Raw genomic sequence first — 12204 nt, forward strand, 5'->3', positions numbered from 1 at the left:
CTGCAGCTCACTGCCTTCTCTCAGCAACTCGTATCTGGTGCCTTGCAGAGTTTATGACAAGGAACGTGCTGCCTCCCAAGTATACAAGACGAACGTCAAACCAGGGGATGGTCACACCAGATTCGGTACTGTGACCCTGGAGTCGTTCCCACTGCGGGAGCCAGGTATGGACGCAGCGAGAGATCACAGACGTTGTACAGCTGTGCTTTCCTATTGGCTGGGGAGTAGCATTTACCACTGACCTTTCCGGTGCTGTGCACCCCGCTCCCGCTGTTTTCTACTTTCTGAAGCTATTCCCACCCCATTTCAAGGGGCTGACCGATACGTGTTTTGAGCAACACGCTGGTTAATTTCTTTGGCCTGACTTCCTCTGGTGCGTGCGCCAGGGGGAGTTTGGTTTCCAGTTACTCGCACGCTGTGAGATCTTGCTGTTCTTGCCTCCAGCGGGCTAGTGAGTGGGTTTCAAACTATGGGTGGTGACCCAGGACTGGGTCGTAGAATATTGGGCTCTGGGTCTCATTGCCGCAGGGAGCTCAGGTGAGCAATGGAGGTGCTAAGGCAGTAACCTGCCTGTCCTGACACCGCAGGAGGTGCTGTGTCCTAGAAGCAGCCAGCACCAGGCCTGGCTCCTAGGTATGTGGCGGGGGGGTGGTGGGGGAGTGCACAGGGCTCCGTGCACTGCCCCTGCCCTGAGCACTAGCCCCACACTCCCATTGGCCGGGAACCTGCTTCTGGGGCACAGGGGGGTCTGCGGTGCCAGGAGAGGCAGGAAGCTGCCTTAGCCCCCCCGCCCCCCTCGCTGCACCACCGACCGGGAGCTGCTCCAGGTCAGCCCTTCCCAGCCCAGCCCTGCCCCCGAAAGCTATAGCTTCCTCCTACACCCCAAAGCCCATCCTCCCCACCCCAGCACCCACACTCTAGTCACTTTCCGTTGGGTCACAGCATCATCCATTTTCTTCAACTGAGTCATGGGGAAAAAAGTTTGAAAACTGCTGGGCTCATGCAAAACTTGGGTGATTGGTTTTACAAACCGAAGCCAGTGCTTGGCGGATCAAATCTGAGTCCAGTTTTATCCAAACTTACACCCTCGCCAAGCCTCAAGACCATGCGGGGCCAGATAAATGTTTGATGGAAGTAGGTGCACATCAGTTGACTTCGGGGAGTGGGTCGGAGGGTGACACTTGCTTCCACCAGTCCTGCATTTGACCCAGGGTGAATGAAGATACAGCCTCCACGTGGTTATCCCTCCTGTCCTGGCCCTTTGTTATTTCCACCCTTGCTTTGTCCCAGTGTAGGGTTGCCAAATGGTTTTAACAAAAATACTGGACACGCCTGACATTACATCACAATCTACATGACATCTGATTTAGAAAAAACTGGACATTTCTATTTTCTCAATTTGTTTCCCGAAAAGAAAGCCCAAATACAGGACTGTCCAGTTCAAAACGGGACACATGGCAACCCTATCCCAGAGGCAGCAGAACCCATGTGCAGAAAGCGCAGCTGCCAGCATTCTGCTCAGCTCAGGCATAACTGGGAGCGGCCGCTGCTCTGCCCGTGTCCTCCCCCTTAGAGTTTGTATTACAGTAGCAACAAGAGGCCCTGCCCATGGCCATGTGTGGTGGGAGACAGTCTCTGCCCTGAAGTGCTCGGAGAGGTGGGGGAAGGGAAGGAGATTGTTCCCATTTTACCGACAGGGGACTGAGACTCAAAGATGCGATGGTGTCAATTGCCAGGCGTGCAGCTCCTCTCTAGGCTTCCAAATAAGCAGCCAGGTCCTCAAAAGCGCTCAACACCCAGCAGCTCTGACTAGGAACCGTGAAGAGCCTCTAAGCCTGGGGCTGAGTGCACTTGAAAACCTGAACCAGGAAATGAACCCAGACCTCCTGCCCCCGCTCAGCCCCTCACCCCCAAAACAGCCTTTCTCCATGTGCCGTAGACACAGCTGGATGGGCCTTTCCTTCTGGCCATGCATCCCGTCCGGGAATGCTGCTGCCGCTCCAGCCTGTCCAGAACTGGGAACCCTGACAGGACGTGCTTCTTGCCTTTCCCAGCCCCTGTGAAAATCTTGGGCGCAAGCAAAAAGGCTTCATCGGTCCTCAGAGGCGACGAAGACCCTGGGAGGAATCGGGAGCGTGCGAATGCCACCACCAACCGCTTCTTCCACACCCCGGTCTGTGCCAGCTGCTGTCGCAGAGTTGCTCCGTGTTCTAAAGTTCACTGAATGCACCAGAAGGGCCGAGCGGCTGCAGGCTGGGTCTCGAAAGGACACTGGCCACACATTCGTGTTATGAGTGAGCAAGGACCGTGTCCTGTCCCAGTCTTTGGGCACATTCCCTGGGAGGCCTGGCTTCTGTTCCGGCTGCCACAGAGCCACCCTTCCCCAGGGCTTGCAGAGAGCCTCCAGTCACAGGCTTACAGCCTCAGAGAGCACAGTGAGGTCACAGAGCTCACTGTCAAAAGGTCAGCTTGGGGGGATCATGGTGGGGTCACCATCCCAGGCAGAAGCAGTGCAGCCTGCCAGAGAAATACCCAGCATCCTGCAGCTAACAGCGACCTGGCTATATCTACACTGCCGGGTTCTTGCACAAGAACCTACAGAGCATCCACACTGCCCGCCTGCTCTTCCACAAGAAGATTTACAATATGGCGTCGGAAGACAGGGCTTCTTGTGCAAGAGCTACGCTCTTTTCTAACAAGTGTAAGCCCTCTTGCACAAGAGCTCTTGTGCCAGAAAGCCCTATGGCTAAAATGGCCATCAGAGCTTTCTTGCACAAGAGAGCGTCCACACTGCCCTGGATGCTCTTGTGCAAAAGCACATGGCAATGTGGACGTGTTCTTGTGCAAGAGTTCTTACACAAGAACCCTTGTGCAAGACAGTCTTGCGCAAGAACCAGCCAGTGGAGACATAGCCGAAGTGTCCTCTGAGCGGGCAGCTCATCCTTGTGGCTGGGAAGCCGAGAGGAGCACTTTGCTCCGGCACTGGCTTGTTCACTTCTGTTCTCGTTTACACCAGATGGACGTGGGGGCCGGTCCACCTCAGCCAGAGGTGCCACCCTGGAGACTCCGAAACAACGTGTCTCTGGGTGACAAGCATTTAAACGCCTGTTTCTTCAGCACCACGCAGCACTCGGATTATCAGCCACCGCCTGAGAGCCGGAGCCAGACCTCCAGCAGCAAGAGCCACTTCCAGAGCCACCTACCCTTTAATTATCCCAGTAAGGCACAGTCCCTTGCACCCGAGCACAGCTCCACGGCCCAGGCTCTCCCCAACCTTGGGACTTGTCCCAGGGCTGGGTGCTCCCAGGTGCCCTCTGCATGGGGTCCTGGTGGTCTGCCCCTGCCAGGCGCTCTGCCTGCAGTGGGGTGAACTGGGGACTGAAGTGACGGGTGTGTTTAGGTCGGAGGCTGCAGCATGTGCTGCCTGGAATGGAGTCATCTTTGTAGAATCACAGGGTTGGAAAAGACCTCAGGAGGTCATCGAGTCCAGCCCCCTGCCCAAAGCAGGATCAACCCCAACTAAATCATCCCAGCCAGGGCTTTCTCAAGCCTGGACTTCAAAACCTGTAGCGATGGAGCTTCCACCACCTCCCTAGGGAACCAATCACAGTGCTACACTGCCCTCCTAGTAAAAGTTTTTTCTAATATCCAACCTAGACCTCCCCCACTATAACATGAAACCATTGCTCCTCATTCTGCCATCTGTCCCCATCAAGAACAGCCTCTCTCCATTCTCTTTGGAAGCCCCCTTCAAGCAGATAAAGGCTGCTGTCAAATCCCCCCTCACTCTTCCCTTCTGCAGACTAAACAAGCCCAAATCCCTCAGCCTCTCCTCGTAAGTCATGTGCTCCAGCCCCCTCATCATTTTTGTTGCCCTCTGCTGGACCCTCTCCAATGTATCCACTTCCTTTCTGTAATGGGGGGTCCCAGAACTGGACACAGTACTCCAGGGCTGTGTCTAGACTACATGCCTCTGTCGTCAGAGGCATGTAGATTAGACACATAGGCAAAGGCAAATGAAGCCGCAATTTAAATGATCGCGGCTTCATTTAAATTTACATGGCTGCCGCGCTGAGCCGACAAACAGCTGATCAGCTGTTTGTCCGCTCAGCGCGCTAGTCTGGACGCTCCCCTGCCGACATCAAAGCCCTTTGTCAGCAGCCCCGTTATTCCTCGTGGGATGAGGTTTACCGGGGCTGCCGACAAAGGGCTTTGATGTCGGCAGGGGAGCGTCCAGACTAGCGCGCTGAGCGGACACACAGCTGATCAGCTGTTTGTCGGCTCAGCGCGGCAGCCATGTAAATTTAAATGAAGCCGCGATCATTTAAAGCGCGGCTTCATTTGCCTTTGCCAAAACAACAAATCTACATGGCTCCGGCGACGGAGCCATGTAGTTTAGACGTACCCCAGATGTGGCCTCACCAGTGCAAATAAAGGGGTATAATCTCTGCTCTGGATCTGCTGGCAATGCTCCTCCTAATGCACCCTAATTTGTCTACAAGAGTGGGGCAGTGACCCCAAAAGCCAGGCACAGAACTTGCTGCTCAGCGCTCCTATGGCCTGCCTCGAGGATGTTCCATATCCCCAATGCTGCAGCGCCAAAGTGTGAGAAAGTGTGAGAAAGATGCCACCTGTGTGAGTCTTACCACTCACTGCCATCTTGTGGTGGCTTGTGCCATGAGCCGTTGGACTCTGGAGCCAGATGCGCTTCCCTTCCTCTTGCTGGAGTTTCCTCTGCTGGTTTCCAGGAACCAAGCACTTCTCTCACTGCCTTAGGGAACGGGGGTGGAGTGTCTGAATTATAAGGTCTGTTGGTGCAGCCCAAGGCAGGGATTCATATGGGGTCTCGTGTGGAATAGGCTAAAATATCCCCTCTCACCTCTTGGTTCTTTGCTCTGGCATCCACTAACTCAGGGCTACTCAACATGCGGCCCATGAGTCGCACGCGGCCCGTGGCCTGTTTGTTTGTGGCCCGCGGGTGGGAGCCAAAACAAAAAAGTAGTCAATAGAATGGTCTTCTGTTGAGATGCGTTTTAGAAATTAAATTCTTGGCCTGTCATTGCTCATTCAAAGTGCTGACCTACGGGTGGAAATCAGGTAGATACTGCATTTTATTCATATCTGAAGAACCGACTTAAATGGGGCCTGTGTGTTGTGTCGTCTTGCCTTAATCTTTGTATTCATGCCCGTCAGTGTGAAAGAAGCTAATTGCATATATTTGCACGGATATGCAACCACACTTAAGTTGCTGCCCTCGGCATGTGCTGTAAGTATCATTGTGGCCCCCGGAGCTTCTAAAAGTGAGTAGCCCTGCGCTAACTCCTCAGGGAGGTCTATGGGGGGTAGCAGATGGGGACGGGGATGTCTCTCCCGTCCTTGTTGTTTGCATGAGAATGGACTGAATGGATCCTGGTCGCTGTAGCAGTGGGACCATCACCCCCGAATGCCCCCTCGTGGTACCTCTGCCCGTGCCCTGCCTTTGTTTCCCCCTTCAGCTCGCCTTCCGTGGCAGCCGGCTGTCCTGCTCAATCAGAGCTGTGCTCGGGGGTGGGGGAGGGGCTACGCTTTAGGAACAAAGCTGCTAAAAGCGCAAACCCGAAGACTTGCCCATCCAGACTGGTACTGGGCACAGCCCCTCCCCTGAGAGGCACCCTCCCTTGCTAGGGGCCTGCTGCAGGGTACTGTACCTTCTTTCTCGGCTGTTTCTGTGCTGCAGGAGACCTGCTGCCTTTTCTGTTTGAATCCCCTGGTTTCTCTCTGGTGGGTCACATCATCCAGGCTGGCTTCAGGCAGGGCATTCAGCCGGTTTTACAGTGCACCGGACGGCGCTTCCAATGTGAACCCCCAGCTGCTGCCGAGACAGACACGGGTCTCGTTTTGCCCAGCTGCAGACAGACGACGCCTTAGAGAAGCACAGGCTACTCCGCCACCGTCTCCTCACACTCATTGCGCATGCAAAGTCATGCCAGCAACAGGGCAGCATTGCAAGCCACGCTGAGGGGGAGGGTCACACAAGTGGGGGGTAGGCCCACTCTGTTCTCCAGAGTACCCAGAATGGCAGGGCTGTGCAAGTGGCCGCCCTATCTGGGTCTCCGGCCTATACGCCTGTCACCACCAGACAGCGCTCTTGTCTCAGCTCAGAGCTCTGAGGTCCTGCTCCCCCTGCATGAGCAGTCTCCCATGCACAGCCATGCTCCCAGGCTCGGAGACCTGCAGTAGGGTGCTAGGAGGGCAAGCATGGTATTGTGCAGGCTGCACAGAACTGTCCCCATCTGGCCTCTCTCAAACTGCCTCCCTAAAGCACCAGGAGCAGGAATCTCGGTAGACCCAGTTGTGCTAACTTGAGAATTTCTATAGTGACTCAGAGTAAAGATCCAAGTAATCCACTCCTCTGCACAGCACCCGATGCCTCAGGGAGAGTGTTAAAGCCCCATATGGGACAGTTCTGCAATAGCCTGGCTGAAAGGGCCCCACATTTCAAGAAAGAGTTGGAGAGGAACCAGAGAAGAGCAACAAAAATGATGAAAGGTCTAGAAGACATGAGCGATGAGGGAAGGCTGAAGAAATTGAGCTAGTTCAGTTTGGAAAAGAGAAGACTGAGGCTATGTCTACACTGCAGGCGTCTTGCGCAAGAAGCTTTTTGCAGAAGAGATCTTCCGCAAAAACTTATTGCGCAAAGGCAATAACTACAAAAGGTACCAACTAAAGCATCCCTGATAGATGCCTATCTAAATTGCCTATCTAAACTTATTGCACAAAGGCAATAACCACACTACAAAAGCGCATTGCAGAAGTGATGCGCTTTTGTGCAAGAGAGCATCCAGACCGCATGGAGGCTCTCTCGAAAGAAAGCTCTGATTGCTAGTCACAGAATAGCCACCAGAGCATCTGTGCTTTTTTCGATTGGCTCTTTTTGCGCAAAACCTCCCTGTTGCCTGTCCATACATACCGTTTTTTGCAAGAACTCTTGCACAAAAAGGAATCATTCCTCGTAAAAAGAGGAAGACCTAGACTGCAAAAACCTCCTCTGTTCTTTTGATTTACTGTAAATGTACTTGTGCAAAAAATGTCCTGTAAATGAGTGTGGACGCTCTGCGGGTTTTTGCACAAAAACAGCTGTTCTTGCACAAAAACCCTGTAGGGTAGATGTAGCCTGAGAGAGGACATGAGAGCAGCTTTTAAGTACCTAAAAGGGTGTTACAAGGAGGAGGGGAAAAAATTGTTCTCCTTGACCTCTGAGGATAGGATAAGAAGCCATGGGCTTAAATTGCAGCAAGGGAGGTTTAGGATGGACATTAGGAAAAACTGCCTACCTGTCAGGGTGGCTAAACATGAATAAATTGCTTAGGGAGGTCGAGGAATCTCCATCACCGGAGTCATTTAGATAGGCATCTATCAGGGATGCTTTAGTTGGTGCTTGGTCCTGCCATGGAGGTAGGGGGCTGGACTTGATGACTTCTCAAGGTCTCTTTCAGTTCTAGTGTTTTTTGATTCTGTGAGTCTGTCTAACCCGAGGTACAGAGAGGTTGGCTGAAGAGGGTGGGAGTAACAATGGATGTTCATACTCTCTATGGCTGCGTCTAGATTGGCATGATTTTCCGGAAATGCTTTTAACGGAAATGTTTTCCGTTAAAAGCATTTTTGGAACAGAGTGTCTAGATTGGCACGGACGCTTTTCCAGAAAAGCACTTTTTGTGGAAAAGCGTCCATGACAATCTAGATGCACTTTTCCGCAAAAACGCCCCAATCGCCATTTTCGTGATCGGGGCTTTTTTGCGGAAAACAAATCTGAGCTGTCTACGCTGGCCCTTTTGCGCAAAAGCTTTGCGCAAAAGGAACTTTTGCCTGAACGGGAGCAGCATAGTATTTCCACAAGAAGCCCTGATTTCTTACCGTAGGAAGTCAGTGCTTTTGCGGAAATTCAAGCAGCCAGTGTAGACAGCTGGCAAGTTTTTCCAGAAAAGCGGCTGATTTTCCAGAAAAACTGGCCAGTCTAGACACAGCCTATGGGTGAGGAAAAATCCTCCTTGATCCTTCTTAAATGTGTTGCCTTTGTGTCCATCTGTGTGTGACAGGGTGACCAGTGACCTATCTGCCTTCTTCGTGCTAGTTGAGTCTGTATACGGCTGTCACATCCTCTCATTCACCTCCTCTAAAGTAAACAGTCTTCAACATTGGCCTTTCTAGGGCAGTTTTTCCAGAGCTCTAGTCATTCTCCGCCATGTCTCTGAACTCCCTCTAGCCTGCTCGTGGCCTTTGAGATGGGGGGACCAGTCTAGCCCGGTGGCATTAATGTTTTCTGTCTCGTTCTCCCTTCTGCACCGTGGCAGGTGTCCTGCCTGCAGTTGTGCCTTGAGGTGCCCGGGGTAAGACCGTGTGTCTCTCCTCAGGCAGGGCAGACCCCAGAGGGGTGCATGATTGAGTCACACGATAACGCTCGGGGCTTGCCTGCACCTTTCATGCCTTGACTTGGCTCTTTTCCCCACTCGTGAGCAGGCGAAGGAGCAGTCACGACCACGCAGGCGATGCTGGTCCCGCACAGACAGCGGACGCTCCGGCCCTCTGAAGAGTCACTGCAGCAGGTAAGGCAAAAATGGGTGTGTGGGGCCTGGCTTCCTCCTGGGGAGGAGAGCTGAGCAAGTCTCCCTGCCCCCCAGCAGCTCGGAGGAAAAGGGACACTCCCAGGGGACCCCACAAGTAGGCTTCTCTGGAGGGAACAGGGAGGGTCGGGGGCTGCCCGCTGCTGAACTTGGCCCAGTCATAGGCGGCGAATTATATGGTCTCATGGGGCTGGACACCAGGAATATTCCTGGCCTGGGCCTGCCAGGATTTTTCCCCTGGCCCTGCCTGTCAATTCCAGGCATTTTAAATTGCCTGGAGGTGGCAGGCAGGGCCAGGGGAAGTGCTTGGGGGGAAGCACATGGAGACTCCTGCCCCCCCAGAGTAACTGCCAAAGGTGGGTGCCCTAAGCAAGCGCATCACTCACACACCCCAGCGCCTACAACCTCTCCCCTGCCTTCCTTCTGTCCCAAACTCCCACACCCCCGCCAGCCCCCAAGCTCTCTCCCAGAGCCTGCACCCTGCATCCCTACCCCCCACCCCAGAGCCTGTACCCCAGACTCCCTCCTGCACCCAAACTCCCTCCCTCCCTCCCTCCCAAACCCCTCAGCCTGCCTGCACCCCAGTCCTCTGCCGCAGCCCAGAGCCTGTACTGCTCTCCCCCTTGAACTTCCCCCCAGAGCCTTACGCTTGGGAGACCCGCGTTCACCTCCCTTAGGCAGGTGGGGGAAAGGATTTTGGGGGGGGACTCTGCACATTATGGGCACCACCAAAATGTCTGCAAACCTGCCATTGCTAGGCCCAGTTAATAGCCCAGTACACAGTGTGTTCTCCTCGTGGGCCCCGTTACATACAGAAGGCTCTCTAGTGGCCAGATGGGCAGTGGGAGGGTGTGGGCGCTACTAGGTGAGACCAGAGCCCCTTCCATGCTTAGCAGGGACGCCTCCACTCTTCTCCCAGACGTGGCCCTCGGGGTGAGAGCGGGGCAGGTGACTCACACGTGGGCAAGACACTGGGAGATTCTGAGGCTGCCCAGTTCCCATGGCCAGCTACCGACCCCTTGGAAAGCTCCGGTTTCATGCTGGCATCGACCTGAACACTGAGCTACTGTTCTGCAGCCCAGAGAGCTGAGCGGCAGGGCAGCTTCCGGGGGCGGGGTGGTTAAAGGCTGAATCCCCCCCCCCCCCGCCAATGGCCTCCCCTGTCTCCCAGGTAAAACACTCTCACCTGATCCTGCCGTGGAAGGGGCAGCGCTTCTTTGGGACGGAGCAGCAAGAGCAGTTCACCCCCAAGTACAGCGGCCCCGTGACTATCTGCGGGGGGAGCTTCCAAGTGAGCAGCGTCCCCCTGGGCACCCTGAAGAAGTACAGCGCCCAGAGGCGTGTGGTCTTTGCAACATAACGTGCCCCCTTCCAGGGGTGGCTTTGAAAGCCCCCTCGCTCCCTGCCTGCAAATAAACACAGGGGCGAACGGTGTGTGGCATTTTTCCCTCTGCTCTGCCCCCTCTCAGGGTAGGATAGCCCCTGGCTGAGGTCTGTGCCAAACTCAGCTCAGGTATGGAGCAGAGCCGTCGCCGGGACGAACTGGGTCAGCTGCCGACAAACCTGCCTCCGGGTCTGTGTCCAGCCGCCTGCTGAACTCCCCTTTGCATTGGGAAGGGGGTGATCACGGAGATCCATTGCCCCTTTAACAAATCCCGCTGGGATCAGAGCCCCCTTGCTCACTCAGTCGGCAGGAGAGCAGCCCTACCCTGTCTGAACTGACAAGACTGAGTGACAAAGGAGACAGGCACAGAGGTGTAGGGGCTTGCCAAGGGCATGCAGCACGTCAGTGGCGGAGCTGGGGACTGGCTAGGGTCAGTCTCAAATTCCCACCCGTGGGCCAGTCCTAGCTGGAGCATGTGCATCCGCCCAGTGCGTGCCCCTTCCTCCACGGCTCCTGCTGCCACAGGGAACTCATGGGGGCGTGACCGCTGCCACCGTATAGCACCATCCCCTCCAAAGACCCCCAAAGCTGCATGCTTGGGGGACAGGTTAGAGCAGGGGGAGAGAGGCGGGGTGATGGCAGGAAGAGGCTGGGTAACAGACAGCCTGCCAGGAGTCCCAGTCCCGATTGCATAATCACTCCGGCTGAGACTGGCCCGTAGGCTGGGAGTTTGAGACCCGTGGGCTAGCGAAAAAGGACGGTCGTGTGAGTAGGGGCTTGGGACACCCGCGTTCACCTCCCAGCTCTGCTGCAGCCTCCTTGCGTCACGGGGGTAAGTCACTGAATCTGCCCTGTGAGAAGGGGATGATGCTTCCTGCCCCTCCATGGCTAAAATCCATTGGTTGTGAGATGCCCGGGCACGACCATAAGGAGGCCAGACAAGTAGCTCGCTGGAAAACAGGGCCCTGGCCACCAGCCCACAGCCGGGTCTAGCCCCTGTCTACTGCGGATTCTTCTTCCTTCTCTGTGTCTTATGGAAGCAGCGTTTTTTGGTGGCACTCTACCCACACCGATTTTTCTGGGCAGAAGCAGTGTCACGTTGGCAGCTTGGGCCCCCTCACACTGTTATGGTTGGGGGAGCCTCCCTGCTGAGCAGTTACAAACCCAAGCAGTGCTGGTGCCTTCCATGCACCTGCCTGAGTGACCGCTCACCGGCATGCGCACGGGGGTGCGGTCTGGCCTGCGGTATTCATGCCAATAACCCATCCTTCTGCACTGGGTCGTGCAAAGCTGTTGCGCAGGACCCAGGCCTGTGTTCTTTGCTCCCTTTGCTGCGCAGAAACAGGCAATTGGGGGAGCCCATGTGACCGAGAACAAACACTGGGAAACCAGCCCGAAGCTGCAGGGTGATTTCCTTCTCCAGAATCACAGAAACTACGGGAGAGCCTGCGCCTCCAAGTCCCACACGCTGCCTCTCCCCCAGGCTGTGAGCTGACCGGGACATGGGGATGTGTCATCTCTCCGCTGGGTTCAGACAGAGAGATCAAAGGCAGCGGGAGAGATACTGTAAGCGCCAAGTGCGGCCTGGTGTCTCCCCAGCATGATCCCTGGCTGCATTTCAGCATAAGGACTTCCTACATGGTCAGTGAACACTAGTGCAGAGAGGAAGCCAAGGCTGGGGAACGGGGTGGCAGGGCTGTTCTCTAAGGCAGTGCTTCCCAATTTTATTTGGCCATGGAACCTTTTAAACTCGAAAAATTTTTTGCGGAATCCTTAATAACAGTCTTATATATGGAGCTGAAAAAAGTAGACCACAAATAATTAAGGATAAGAATAAACAAACGCTAAACAGGGTCATGAGCTCCACACTAGTTTAACTGCACATATTTAAAAACAAAAATCACATTTAACGTGTACAAAAAAATGTAAATAATAAAATGTTATTGTAGTGGAATTTTCTCGCAGAACCCTTATTTTCACTTCGCGGAACCCCAGGGTTCCACGGAACACCATTTGGGAAACACTGCTCTAAGGGGACGGGCAGCCTCTCTTCTACTGGGTTGGTAGCTTGCACCGTTTTTGCACTAAAATGCCTCCGCATGAAGATTTTAATGCTGATTCGGTGCTGCACTCTAGGGCTACGTCTAGACTACAGGCTTCTTTCAGAAGAAGCTTTTTTTTTAGAAGAGATCTTCCGAAAAAGAGCATCCGTGCTGCAAA

At 54.5% G+C, this 12204-nt stretch overlaps 1 protein-coding gene across 5 annotated transcripts in view; it reads left to right on the forward strand.

The window, feature by feature from the left end:
* The window catches only part of SAXO5 (stabilizer of axonemal microtubules 5), a 37569-nt gene extending 25631 nt beyond the window's left edge, over positions 1–11938 (forward strand). For 2 of the 5 annotated variants that reach the window (XM_075902949.2, XM_075902944.2), the window contains 5 exons: positions 49–164; positions 2055–2173; positions 3017–3218; positions 8494–8582; positions 9772–10034. In XM_075902949.2, the coding sequence (XP_075759064.2) occupies positions 49–164; positions 2055–2173; positions 3017–3218; positions 8494–8582; positions 9772–9960 (715 nt within the window). In that variant the 3' untranslated portion in view covers positions 9961–10034. Of the gene's footprint in view, positions 1–48; positions 165–2054; positions 2174–3016; positions 3219–8493; positions 8583–9771; positions 10035–11323 lie in introns of those variants that run through there. The other 3 variants (XM_075902951.2, XM_075902952.2, XM_075902950.2) reach the window with 3 other exon arrangements.
* The last annotated feature ends 266 nt before the right edge of the window (positions 11939–12204 follow it).

The sequence above is a fragment of the Pelodiscus sinensis genome, chromosome 32 (genome assembly GCF_052426305.1).
Source record: "Pelodiscus sinensis isolate ZL-2025 chromosome 32, ASM5242630v1, whole genome shotgun sequence".
Lineage (NCBI taxonomy): Eukaryota > Metazoa > Chordata > Testudines > Trionychidae > Pelodiscus > Pelodiscus sinensis.